Here is a 14,893-nt window from a genome sequence, read left to right as displayed (position 1 = left end):
CACAAATCGTTAATATTGTGACTGTAGATGAACAGAGATGTAACCTGAAACCAGTTTGAGTGGCAGAGGCATGCATCTGTGAGGTAATTTTAGTTTAAGTTAAACTGCTTTATTGGATGTTTCTACCAATTTCAATCCCCTGGTTCTGTTTGTTATGGAGAGGAGGACACCTCTGTGGATAACTGCTGGTAAAAGCCTGCTGAACGTCTGGTTCATAAGTTATCACAATCAAAACAAAGATAACCAGCAATCTCAGCTTCCAACCCTTTCATGACATCTCATTTCAAATGTATAGCATCGGCGAAACACTGACTTTAAATGTGACTAAAACCTCCTGAACAACTGACACTGAAGAAATCTAAAGTGGGAGAAGCTTACGGTAATGGTGGTGAAGACAACAAGTCCCATGCTTAGTCTTTACATCACCCAACATAGTGTTTTGTTGTTTTAATTGAGAGACCCTTAGAGGCAGAAGTTACTGACTGAACATTTAAGAAATGTCAGTAAACTGAGATCTGTAGTTTCAAATGCAGAATTAGAGATGTTTATACATGTCTTTATTTCTTCACCTATTGATAATTTTGATGCATTTCTCTCCTTGATTAGCAGCATTATTATGCTGCAGCAAGACTAGTCACTAGGTCAGTCAGGGGTCTCATATTACCCCTACACTCACATCCGTTCACTTGTTCCCTGTTACATATAGCATCCAGTTTAAAATTCTCATTCTTATGGTCAGAGCACTACATGGTCAAGCTCCTGCATATGTGGCTGATCTACTTTATCTTCACTCAGCAAGTCGCTATCTCAGGTCTAATATAAATATACTCAAATGAGGTGCAGACTACAAGTGGCAGCAAGTCCACATAGCTCATAGTTTTTTGCAATATATTTGTAAATATTAGTATATTTTTTTTGTCGATTGATGTTTTTTATTCTACGTTGTTTTTATCCATCCTCGTCTGACGCGTGTGACATCATTCACAAGACTGTTGCAAGAGTACAGACCCAGCACCCTGATGCATTCATTGCAATATTGGGCGATTTTAACCATGTCACTCTCACCTGACTGGCTTCACTCAGTATGTTGACTGTCCCACAAGGGAAAATAAGACACTTGATCTGTTGTATGCAAATGTCAAGGAGGCCTAAACTGCTTCAGCTCTACCACCACTTGACAGATCAGATCAATCTGGACGATGGCCTTCTGGACGATGGCCTTCAATAAATGGAGCGACAAGAACTGCATCCTTTTGAACATCTCCAAGACCAAGGAGATGGTCATCGACTTTCGGAGGTCTAGGCCCACCCTTCAGCTGGTCAACATTCGAGCAAGGACATTGAGGTGATGCACTGTCATGGTCTCAGCCTGGAGGCTCCAGGGTTTTGGTTTTTTGGACTTTTTTGGACTTTCTTGATTTAGTTTTCTGTGTTTTGGGTATCTCTAGTGTCTAGTTTAGTCTTCCCTGTCTTGTGCTCTCTTTACCCGTGCACTTCCTGTTTTATTTTGTAATTTGTTTCCTTGTGTGTCTCAGTGTTTTGCTTCCTGTCTTGGTCCTGTTTTCTGTGTGGTGATTATCTGGCCTGACCTAATGTGGTTCACCTGAGTTCACTCACCCTTGCGTCCCTTGTCTATATAGTCTTTGTGCTCCCCTTTGTCTGGGTCAGTTCGTCTGTTTATTTCTGGGTTTGTCCTCACCGGTTCACGTCGTCAGTTCATGTCTGGTTGGTCACAGAACTGTTCTCGTTCTTTTCATCTCCAGGTTTGTCCTTAGTCTGTTCTTGTTGCCTGTTGTCATTCCTTGTGGTTCCCTGTGCTTGTTTTTTTAAGTTCTTTTGTTTAGTAAACCTGTCTGCACCGTCTCCCAAGTGTTGGCTGCATTTTGGGTCCACCCCTACTTACCACACACCCTGACAGTGCACACTTATAAATACCTAAGTGTGCACCTGGACAATAAACTGGACTGGTCCTTGAACACATATGCCATCTGCCGGAAGGGGCAGAGCCGGCTCTTTTTCCTCAGGAAGCTCAGGTCCTTTGAAGTCCGCAGTGAAATGCTGCATGTTTTATCAGTCAGTTGTGGCCAGTGTACTTGTTTATGCTGCAGTGTGCTGGGGTGGCAGCATGTCCGACATTAATACAAAGAGACTGGACAAGCTTGGCGTTTTATAAAAAAATAAAAAAAAAAAAAAAAAGGCTGGGTCTGTGCTTGGCAGGAGTCGGGACTCACTCAGGACTGTTGTGGAGAGTGCAATGTAAGATGGAGGCCATCTTAGAAAATACCAACCATCCTCTCCACAACATTCTGGCAGGACAGAGAAGCAGCTACAGAAGCAACCAAATGTCACAGAACAGAGAGGTTCAGGAGATCCTTTGTTCCCACTGCCATCAGGCTATACAACACCTCAGCCAAAGGAAGTGGCCTAATCTAATTATTATTGTTTATTTATTATTAACTGTTTTTATTATTATTATCATTATTATTCTTATCAACAATGAGCTAGGGGATAAATAAAGTATCTATCTATCTATCTATCTAAAATTACTGTCTGTCCCACACACCTGCTTAAAGAGCTGAGGTGATTGAGCTTTAGGTCTGCTGATTCTGTAAATTCTTTTAAAAGACAGCTAAAGGCACATCTGTTTAGAGAGGTGTTTGGGTAATTTGTTTGAATTGGGTGTATATTTTATGTATTTGTGTATTTTCTTTGCAGTGTTTTTTTGCATTTGAATACTTGTGACCTTAACTTTTACCTTTTTTATGGGGGGCATCCCCCTATTATTTCAGGTTGTCCTTCTAACTAAAAGCTGTCTAAAGAGTGCTGATATCAGTGCTCTGACTGTTCAGCCACCACAGTTCAGATTAGAGAAGATTTGATCAAAATGTTGTTATCCACTCAGGATACACTCTAAGTCTAATTGAAGCAATAATCTTAAGGGTCAGCAACAAGTGCTGAAGTCTAGGGTTAGTGCATTAACAATACAGTAAATATTTACAAAGTAGTAGTGCAATGCAATAGTGCATACTGGATACTTTCACTTCTTCAGGCCCCTATCTCTAGGAGGAAGAATCATTCTCTTAACAAAATGCTCCCAACTCATCTCTACAATAAGGAAATAACCTGCAATTAGGGGTACACTCCTTACTTTATTTAAAGGGTCACAAACCAGGTTGGGAACCATAGCAGTAGACCACCTAGTCAGGCTATAGTTAACATATTTAATCTAAAACAAGTGGGATAAATGACTGGGTGTGGCTGACAAGCTCCTACTTTCTTGTATCCAAATGTAAAGTCCAGTTAAATCAACTTGAGAGTTTTTAGAAGCTGGTATGAATCAGAGAAGAGTATAGAATTACAGATGATTCAGCTAAAAACAAGACATGAACAAGCACATCAGCATAGTTTGGTAGTCTGTGATAAGAAACCTAGAAGTTCTCTGATATAGAGAGGACACATACTAATCCAGGATGTCATGAAAGCATGTCCTATAACACACATGCAAACATACACATAGTCGCACAACAACCTGTAGACACAAACATGCACTGTGCCACATCACAAGTAAATCTAGTTTTGTGGCAATTACAGGCCTTGTCCAGGCTAACCTAGTGGTTGAGTCATATGATAACTATATAGCACCAAACCGCAAGCTCCAGGGCCGACTCCCACCACCATATAATATCCTATAATCTCACCGTTTGAACTAGAGCAGGATCTGCTACCATCTTACCCTGAAAATATATGAGCTCTATAATCAAGGAACTGTGTGTGACTCTCACATAGTGGAGGAGATGGAGAGCAGTCTGTGTCTGTACAGAGCATAAGTAGCATTTAAAGTTCAAAAATAGATGCAGTGTTTACAGTGTTTCACCTTAAACATCCAGTCAGAACCACTTCTATGGAAAAGGATTGGCCTGCTTGTTACTAATTTCAACCAAGAATTTTAACCTCTGGGTGGGGCCCCTGAAAGGATGATTTCAATGGTTGTATGGAACAAATTTTGTAGTGTTTAATGTATGGTAGATGTCTTCTCAGTTTCTGGCAACTAAGAACTGAGACTGAGACTCTGGGTCCAAATTACATACAGTCTAATTCTGTCTAGTAGAGTGCTGTTGTACTGCCCCAGGTCTTGGGTCAGTGTGTCAATATGCCTAAAACTGTGTCTACAAAGGAAGCCTGCATTTTGAAAGCATTCAGAGCACAATGCCCTGTAGTCATGTGTGTAAAAGGTAGGAAAATAGACCTTAAGTGTAAAAATACGTTTCAGGTCACATTTACAGGTGTATATTGCGAGTAAAACGTGAGCTGTTATGAGGACAGCTAGATTGCTCCATCACACTCACTTTATCAAATTTTGATCAAGTGGTGCGTCATCATCATCAAATGAGAAAAATATTTCTTTGAGGCAAATGAAGACTGTAGACTGTGCAGGAAAGAAATATGAGCCATGTCGAACACCTGTGTCTAGCTTGAAGACACAGAGCTGACACAGCTGAGTGAGATTGTGGCTCGGCGAGCACTCAAACAACTGCTATTTTTTAAAAGAACGGTAACTCCTATCAGAACCATTAGCGACCCATGAGCAAACCATGAACAGCACAAGACCTTTTTGCACAGATTATGTGGCTTTGCTGTTTCTAGAGCCGGAAATGTGGACACGGGGGAGTTACAAAAGAGGGTCACTTCTGCTCCTGAATTTGCATTACAGTCAATGGGAGAGGTGGAGGGTACTCCCATCACTTCCTCAAAAACTGTAAAAGATATCATAATGAGACCAAAACTGGGTGATACAGGACAAAAAATCTCTACATTTTTGATAGAAAAATTGTCAATGAACGTTGGAAATTGTGGGATTTAAAAGAGTTTGCCTGACTTTTTTGATGAAAATTTTCAGGGATGGCAGGTAGAGTGCACAGTTAGCTCCGGATAGCGAGTGGAGCTGTGCCTAAAGACAGCAGACATCGCTGAAGATTTAATAAACACCACAATCCTCTACACTGAAGTTAAATAAAAAACACACAGAGCAAGAGAGGGGGAGAGAGAGAAGCTAGGGCTAACTGCTAAGCTAAAGTAACTAGCAGATCTGAACAGCATGTGAACAACTGCTGAGTTAGTAAAAGTTGCTAAACGGAGCAGAGAGCTCTGAGTGCTGGGGGGCAAATCCACAGTATACCAACTAGAATAAAGTAGACTACACCACTGTACACGACCACATGCACGTACAAGCACACACACATACACGGCTGATTTGCCTTATACATACTCTCATACTTGAGAGTAAAAGGGGTAGGAGTTAATGAGTCCAATTAGCCAATAAGAATCAGCTTTGTCCATTTCTGCCCAGATACTGCGTCAGAGTTGTATTTAAAGTCCGCCGTACACAGAGTGAACGGGAACAGAGCCAGAACAGTCCCCTGTGGAGCCTGACATACTGTGGTCATCTTGTCAGGTAATCCACAATCCACAAAGTTTAGTTTAGTTTGCACTGTTAACATCTGGGGCTCTATTTTAACAGTGTAAAGCACATGGTCTAAAGCACATGGTGCAAGTGTGTTAATTAGGAATGCTTCGATCATGTTTTTTTTGCCCCCATTACCAATACCAATCATCTATGAGAGAGATCGACTGATCCATGGCTGATATGATCATTTTTGGCAGACATTGCAGGGCTCCAAACTGCCATGAATATGGGACTATTCTTTGTGAGTGTGCGAGTTAAAACTACACATGGTCGTTGCATGATCATTATTCATTAGGCTGTTTTGGTGCCCTACATGTACTGCATTGTAGTTGAAAGTAGTTTTTTTCCTTCACTGGCTCAGTCTGACTACCCACACAGAGGTTAGTATGCCTTTACAAAAATCATGAATGTTATTGTACCTCATTACCGCAATCTAGTGATATAATTTGACATTTTTGTTAACACATAATTAAAGAAGAGGAAGCCTCAGAGCCTCCTTCATGAAGAAATAGGCTATATTTAAAAAAAGGGGTGAACAAATCATGACTGCAACCAGTAAAGAAATCTGTCTAGAGCCCTGAGATGGCAGATGGCGTAGGCTACGTTATATAAGTCTCACACACTTTGTAAAAGTTCCACACAGGCGACATGTTGTTTTGTTTTTGTGGCCTATCGCACACCAGCGCAACAACAAGGTGAGAGGCAGGACTATGTAACCCAAACCCAAATGACTAAAAGAAATGCAAATGATAACATGGCTTTATGGTTTAATCAAGTTACAAATTTTGTGACCATTAAAGAAAATGAGCTGCATAGCCTATTCAGCACAGCGTGACATTTAATTTCGGCCTCAAAGTATGTCACCCATGACAATATGAGAAATTCACTTTTGCTTTTGAGTCCATTCAGCAGTTGCTGTCACATTAAACTTAACTATTAAACTTAACTATTAAAGAGGCCTTCAAAGATTTAGCATTGCACTCCTATAATATCAGACTCATGATGGTTTTAGTAGATAGTTTTAAAAAAAAATCCAAATTCAAAAACATGGAAAACGCGGTACCAAAAAGTCACCGGCAAGTCAATAGGCAGACGTGTGGCTGCATTTCAGATTTATAAACTATGTAGACAGTGAAGAGCTGGACAAAATAAAAGCTATAAGATGTGCAAGAAGAAGCCGTGTGTACCTGTTCATACACAGTGTAGCCGGTGCACTGGGGTACATTAACAACGCACAATATGTCTATTAATTCTTGAGATGCATGTTTAAACTGTTGGTCATGTTAAATAGAAAGTGCATTAATGTAAACGCTTCTGGGTCCATTCATAATGTTAACATTAATGTTTTTAATAATGCAACAGGTAAGAGGAGGAATTGACAGAATTAGTTCTCTGAGAATCTAATTCATATCCAAGCAAAATTGATATCATAACTGAAATATCTCTGACTGAATCTATATCGATATGGAATTGAATCTAATCTAATCGGGAATTGGGAATTGGGAATTGGGAATTGGGAATCAGGGTTCAAATCAAATCGGGACCTTATCAATCGGAATTGAATCAATTCAGGAAATCATTGGCAATACCCAGCCCTTATATGAAGTAGTTTTCCCCAATACCTGGAACTGATGTGAAAAATTGGTCGTTCAAAGTTCCCCTTTAATGTTAAAACCAAATCCTAATCCTAAAATGACACCTCACAGATACAAAACATGTGTCAAACTCTTTTCATTCTTTTATTCATCCTTCAGTCTGTGGTTGTCATGAAGATGCTCTGTCTGAAATATCCTCTCTGCCTTGTACCCTATGTGTTATCCTGTTAATTTATGGTTGTTGTAGTGTGTAATGTTTCTCCAATGACTGCCATATCAAATTGTTATTTATCACTTGACTGGTTCTGATTCACATACTGTAAAGAGCATAAACACTCACAGGATTGTTGCTTCTTGGCACGGCTCGAGGTTTTGTGGGACTGACACCAAACAGTGACACCATCTTCCAGCAGCTTCAAAGTTCGTTGCTTCTGCCAGCGAGGTGAGCGGACCTTCACACATGAGATATTCATTAAATCTTATCTGTTACTGTTACTAGCTACTAATAACAACTAAAAATGACTAATAGTTCATAGTTAGTGATACCTTCACCATACTGGACCCCTGTAACATCTGCTTCACATCGTCATCATCCTGAACTCCTTGAAAGAAAACAGATGAATTTGAAGAAAGACAGATATGAACTAGTGTACATGATGGCAGTAAGTACACACAAACTCCTGATCTGATCTCAAGTCAGTAGCACTGAAAGAATGAGGGGTTCTAAGTGACAAGGTATGGATGGAGACCTAGAGAAAGACTTGATATTGTGGAAGGGAAAAAAATAGAGATGAGGAGTGAGAGACTGACAAAGACCGTATGGTTAGGAGGTGGGACAGGGATGACTGTTGATTCCACAGGAGAGGAACTAGAATATCTGCATTTTCTGAAGAAAATGAGTGTGATTGTTGTGACTGATTTGTCAAAAAGGACATTATTGTGGTCAATGAAAGGAACATGAACATATAAAAAAACTATAGGTATAAAGTATTAGAAAAAAGTCAATAACTGGCCACATGGTGATGCTATTGCAACGATTGTTGATCATGTCAAGAATTGTCTGACAACTTTCATTTCTGTAGCCTTTACAATTTTTCAGATAACCCTAACCCTAACCCTCTTCACACCTTATTAAACAAATTATAACTAATTTATTATAAGGGATATCAACAGACTGTTTAAAAGCTCGTATGGCATTGTCATGCTTGGCATTATTAAAGTGAAACCATGTTTCCAGCCATCAGGATCTGAGAGTAGTAGTTTGTATTAAGCAATATTTATTTTACCACCATAGCACCCTTAGCAGTCTTATTCATGGTCCTAATCTGTACCACAAAGGTTTGTTAGCCAATCATGGAAAAACAGTGTCTCAAATCCAGCAAAAAATTCTAAATTGAGGGAAAATGATGCAACAATGGAAAGCGGTAGTTTTACACTGCCTTCGAGTGGCCAAAAAGTAAATAAAATAAATGCTTTAAAGTTTTACATTTATTATAAATGCTGAAGTCAGTTTTGCTTCTGTGTAGCAGCAATTGATAAACACAGATCCAGACACTTTGTTATCTTATAGCCAAAAATATAACCATGCATGCATATTGGGGAAAAGAGTAAGTTATGAATTGTATTTCTAGCAAAATGATTATTTCCTCTGTGCAGGGGAATCTTTTCCATTTAAGCTCTCCTACACTGATACTGCTGAGACCTAAGCTGAGTAAGCAAGAGTCAGCAGCTGAAACAGAAGTCTCACTGTGGTTTGGGAAGGGCTTGGTCACTACACTCACAACTTACAAAGGCGTCTTAATACTGGAAAGACACACACAAGCATACAGGCACACAGACACACATCACGATGGCAAACACTCAAGTCACACACACACACACACACACACACACACACACACACACACACACACACACACACACACCTGTGAGCTACTGTAAATGAGGACAGCAACCTTTTGTAGCAGTGGGAGGAATTCATTTGGTGTGTGGTTTTATTTGTGTGAGGGGGAAGAGAACCAGACTCAGACAGTGTGGCTTAGAAACAGATTGACCTCTTTAAAGTGACTGACCTGAAAACAACAGGTAACACAACCATGCAACAGTCTTCCTCAACTGTTGTGATGAAACCATGTGGTTTGATTAATGAACAGCATGTGCATGTGACTAGCAACAACTGCTATACTGCATGTCTATATTGTGCTGATATTTGAGTCACTCAGTTGAGATAAAGGCCAAACATACACAAAACACACACATAAAAGCAGTTATGCTGCACAAATACACACAATAGCCAAGTGCATATCATTTCTGATGTGTATCCAACTGGACCTTAAGTTAGGTAGTTACACCACATGAATTTAGTTTTACATAGGGAATTTAATTATTACTAAATATTTACATATTTTAGCTGATTAAACAAACTAACAAAACTAATATTAGCTCAAGGGTATAGATTTGATTGTTAAATATTTATATCTATATAGAAAATACGTTGGTGTTAAGCTTACTTAAGCACAATAACGACGTACACAATATATACTTAGTAAACTCCTGCCAACAGAGTGTTCCAACAGAGTGGAACAATCTTTCATCATGTTTTCTGCCCAGGTCATTTCAGCTTGAGTGCGATGGAAGTGTACTTGTCCAAGACCCAAATCAGGTCCTGCTAATATGCCAAACAGTGATGCAATCAGTGATGAGCATATTAAAACAACAGGTGCATGTTGTTTAATATGCTCATCACTGATTGCGATTGAGTCTTTGTGCCTCAAACACACAGTGACACAGATGCTTAAGGATCAAAAATCCCTTCTTACCTCTCCAAACCTTTGAAAAAGATTGTTGTGGCAGACCTCAAGGGATTAACATTAACATCATTCTCTTTCTCTACACAGGTAAATATTGGCTTTATTTAGCAGAAAACCTGATAATAACTATAGAATTAAGATATTACATTTTTCACAGTGGGGAAGTCCTCTTTTCTGTCACTTTTATTACAGGGGTCAGCAGTAAGGATCATTTGGACCCTGTGAGCATTCAGTGTCTGGCTCAAGGACTGTCATAGTAAGAATAATAAATGTGGTAAAGATTGTGGAATGATCATGACCTTTGATTTTACTGAAATAACAGCACTATGATGCCACATATACACGCACGCACACACGCACACACACACACATTTAAAAACTTTATCCCCTCATATATGGTTTCAATTAATATTTAAACCTATTTTAGATCACCACTATTTAAGTACACATAAACATACACTGCTCTGAGAGACAATTAGTGCTCTGTCAAAGCCTTAATTAAACTGGCTAACTCTTAAATTACCTCCTCAGTAAATCCATTGGCCAGGAGCATCATATCCATGGGTTTTGTGAGTGTTGTGACACCCACACTTTCACAGAAACATGATTCCATCCCCCTCACTTATTAACAAGGTAGTAGTCTCGCATTGCCAGACATATCTCTCCTACCTGAGGTAGTGATGAAACAGAATTGAGTTCCCTATACATGAAAACCTATTGGTCAAGTTAGACTGAATGGACATCCAGCCAATCACAGCCATTTGACCAAACCATTAGGTCAAAGGAAGAGTAAACAGTTGAAGTACTGTAAAGTAGTGTGCCTGTGTGGGGAAACGGGGCTTCTGTTGTCACTCACTGCTGTCAGAGTGTAGAGGTATGAAACAGCTTGTCAACTATTAAGTAATGTAAAATTTTCTTTAGTAACTTTGTCTTGTTGTGTGATGTGACAGCTAACATTAGTTAGTAGTTTAACTACTGTTAAATCATTCCAGATGCAAGCCAAGTAGCAAACAAACTTAATGCAAGCTAATAGCTGACATTATTTTAGACCAGGTCTGTCTGAATGCCAAGTCTGAATGCCTACTAACACTGTCAGCCACTGTTAGTAACAAACTAACAAACAACATAATCAAACTAGAAAATTCCAGGGAAATCATGTACTCATCCCGGCTACTGCCGGGATGAGTACATGATTTATTTCCAGTGTTCAAAAGTCACCCTGATCATATTCTGGTTTTGAGAAATGTCTTGATATAAAAGACTCTGATATAAAACAATGTCACATCCCTCCATCATGTATTATGTGGGAAATATCTCATATTCTGTGTTGTTTTTTTTAATAAAACAAGAGGCAACATGTCTTCAAACTGGCATTTAAAGGGTTAAAATCCTGAAAACTAATAAACATTTGGTAGGTTTGAGCAGAACTGAAGTGGTTTAAGAGATGTATGCAAAAAAAAGCAGAAAAAAATATTTTGATATATGATGATTTTATAGCATTTTCTTTGTGTGTGCTTTTTTGGACGCGAGGAACCCCAGAGGGTACAAAATGTGTTACCAGTGTATAATAGACCTGTAACAGTAACTGACATTAGATTTTAAAAATATGTCAAAAAAGACACTTTCTTGCAGAAATCCATACCTTCAGCTGTAACACAGCCAAAATGATCAGCAAATCAAAAAAGAAAAGTGAAGAAAATGTCCAAAAAAGGACAGAGGGACCCCTGAGGGTTAATAAATCCCATGAACCGCTATTTAAATTACCACTATTATGTTTTTTTCGGTGCTAAATTTAACATTACTGGGGAGGAGAGCAACGCGACTAGAAGTGACAGCGAGAGAGGGCTAGTAGCTTCTCCTCTCCTCTGTCTCAGCGGAGACTGTCACAACTTCATTCACTCATTTAACAAAACAAAAAGAAAAGCAACAAAGGAAGCAGTAAATGGACTTACATATTTAAGACCTAACTAAATGTAATTTAAGACCTAACATGCGGCTAATGTAAAGCTAGCGGAGCTTGGAGAGTTGGTTATCTGGTTGCTAGGCACGCACACACGCACACAGGTCAGGAGCTGCCGTTGCCATGGCAATGTGAAAATCTGCCCAGAATTTGGCTTCTACATGGCTTAAAACAATTGCAAATTATGAGAAAACCGTTACTTCTTTTCAAAAACCGAAAACACCGTGACAGACACTGAAGCCAGAAGTTTCTTACAGTCTCTATTTTATTCAGATATTCCTTAAAATGAGTGAGTAAGCTCAGTGCGAAGACAGAGTGAGATTCTTTTGAAAAAAAAAAGACGATTACATTAGGTGTCAATGAGAGTGAGACAGGTATTGCTGTCGGACTCGGCACCCCCGTTTAAATTTTGTGCAGACCCTGCCTGTCAAAGTTACATTTTATGAATCCCAACAACTATGTCTACATTTTCAGAAAGAATTATTTGTCTCCTTTTTACGGTTTGGCTGTGAGCTCGAGTTAAAAATAAAAATAAAGGTTATTTTTTACTGCTTCACGCACTCTAGCCAACTGACGCTGTCACTCTAACTTTGAAGAAAAAGTGATTTCCACTCCTGCTTTGAGTGGTCATAGTTTGAAAAGTTTACATGTTATGTAAAAACAGTTGCCGTGTTTTGGAGAGAGCAGAAGTTTTCCTCCGTTTTATAGTTTGAATCACATTTCTACGTGCAGGTATGAGAGAGCTGGGTGACTCAGAAAAAAGGTGAAATTTTGTAGAAAAAAGGTGAAATTTTGTGGGTTTTTAAAGAAAATTCCAATGCATTCCTAATGCATTATTTATTCCCGGTATTTTGGGAATAACTTTGGGAAAAATTGGAATTTTAACACCAAAAGTCATAGCACCTCTTTCGGGATCAAGACGCACGTTTTGATGTATATATTACCGGGGTTTTCTCAAAACAGCGGGACGAGTTACGCGCCAAAATTTGGCGGAAGAATAATAGGCACTCCTCTCAGCTATTCTAGCTGTAGAGGATCGCCTCGGAGCTGAGCACCCGTGGCACTAATAACTACGCTTACCATTCTGATACATGTTCTACTCACTGATTTTGGTGCACAACAAACTCCTCACTCCTCAACAAAATCTTGAGTCTGTGGCTGAGTCTCTGCGATGTTTCCTCTGCAAGCCATCTTGATACGCACTGCTCTTTCACCTGTCAACCTAGCCCAAGCAGCAGTGGTGGGTGGGACCTGATCCACAATTTCTCAATGAAGAAGTAAACATAACTGTGATGTGTGTGCTTTGATGAAACTGGTATACAACCCAACCCTATATACCAGTGATTCCTAACCTGTGGGCCACGGCCCTCTGGGCTGTGAAAGTATTGCAAGTGGACTGCCAAGTCATTTGCAAAACAATACAGTTCTGGTGAAAAAGTATGATTATAAAAAAAATTAAATATAAACTGTTTTTAAATGTTTTAAAACAGATCTTTAAAAACATTTTTAAAACTCCTTTCATTGTGTTTGTTTTGTTTTCGCTATTTATATGTATATATATATATATATATATATATATACTATATATGTAGACCTACATCGGTTTTAAGTTTGCTTATAGGCCTATTGATTTATTTCTCATTTGTTGAATGATACCATTATATAATTTGTAAAAATTTATTCGTTAATTAGCCTATTGCAGGCAGCCCATTTTATGTAGTGCTGATGGACAGCTTCTTGAAAACTCTGTAATACTGAAAATGTTGCAACATGTTTCAGGTGCTGTATTAGTGAATGTGGAGCTTCCGATATGTTTCCCCTGCTTTCCACAGCATGTTTGCACGTTATGTTAATAATAAAAAGAGCTCTAAGAACCCATTATTTGGCCTCATATTGTTATGGGGTCAGATGTGTGCCACCAACATTTTTGATATTTTCAAGTGGGCCATGATAGGGAAAAGGTTGGGAACCCCTGATATATACCAAGGGAAATTAACATAGACCAGTCTGTTGATGTGAACTACTTTGTATGCCCATCACCGCCCCCATCCCCAGGGTTGCTCTGTAGGCACATGGGCTACAGAGTTAGGTAACATTTCATATAATATAACAATATAAATGATATTAAAGGTTCACAGATTTGAAGGCTTGGATGAACATATGCCTACAGCTTAGCCATCTCAACAGAACTGAAAAGACATGGTTCATTTCTGTGCTTATTTAAACTAAAATATTAAAATCATCATGTGGATTATTACATTCAGCTCAGTTTTAGTTTATGTAATGTCAGCTTGTTACTAGTATCATTGCTATTCTTGTTAAAACTGTAGCTATAGCTTCAAGCTAAAATAAGATATGACATAACTATAAGAGGGCTTTTTCTGCCATATTTTCATGAAACTGAAATGGGACGTATGCCACCTTTGAGCCCAACATCGCACCAGTAGCTTTCTGACAGTTTGTAAAAGCTTAATAATAATGTAAAAGTTATTATTCTCTATACAATTCTGTAAAAATCTGTAAACAGGCAAACTTTTTCACCTCAAATCTACAACACAATAAAATGCAAACAGTGAAGGGGTCTCAATACTTTCTGAAGTTGCTGTCAAACTGAACTTATTGCATGCAGAGGAAATATACAAATCTGGTGGATCTGTGAAATACTGTACATAGTTGATTGAGAGAAAAGCAATGTTCCAGCTGCACAGTGTGCAACATACAGACCTGATTTTACTGGCCAAACCCCAAAAACAGTCATGAGGAGGAAAGCAGTGAAAACACAGGCTAGCACTATATGTGGAGAGTACATGTCCATTATTTAAGTGTCCCACTGTCTATTATTATTCTTACCGGTGAAACTGGAAACCTCTTTCCTTAAATAGCTTCTCTGGTTATGGAGACAGTTTTCCAGAATAGCTGGTAATTGTTGTTTTCTTCCATGAGAGACACCAAAGTTAAAAATCAGTCTCAACAAACAGTCAGGACATCCCTTCAGAGCGGAGCTACATTGTGCTGTCTGTGGTGGATTGCAAGAGATATACCGATACTTTTATCATCATACCTG

General features: G+C 38.9%; 1 protein-coding gene across 1 annotated transcript in view; it reads right to left on the bottom strand.

Annotated features, from left to right (window-relative positions):
- LOC111237064 (1-phosphatidylinositol 4,5-bisphosphate phosphodiesterase delta-3-A-like) overlaps positions 1 to 14,893 on the bottom strand; it is a 38,099-nt gene that overhangs the window by 21,999 nt on the left and 1,207 nt on the right. Inside the window, exons 2-3 of the mRNA XM_022766018.1 lie at positions 7,606 to 7,661; positions 7,400 to 7,511 (exon numbers count right to left, since the gene is read on the bottom strand). Coding sequence (XP_022621739.1) covers positions 7,400 to 7,511; positions 7,606 to 7,661 — 168 coding nt within the window. The remainder of the gene's footprint in view (positions 1 to 7,399; positions 7,512 to 7,605; positions 7,662 to 14,893) is intronic.

Source organism: Seriola dumerili, unplaced genomic scaffold (genome assembly GCF_002260705.1).
Source record: "Seriola dumerili isolate Sdu_G_001 unplaced genomic scaffold, Sdu_1.0 BDQW01000807.1, whole genome shotgun sequence".
Taxonomy (NCBI): domain Eukaryota; kingdom Metazoa; phylum Chordata; class Actinopteri; order Carangiformes; family Carangidae; genus Seriola; species Seriola dumerili.
Note: the sequence above shows the minus strand (reverse complement) of the source record. Positions and strands in the feature narration are given on the sequence as shown.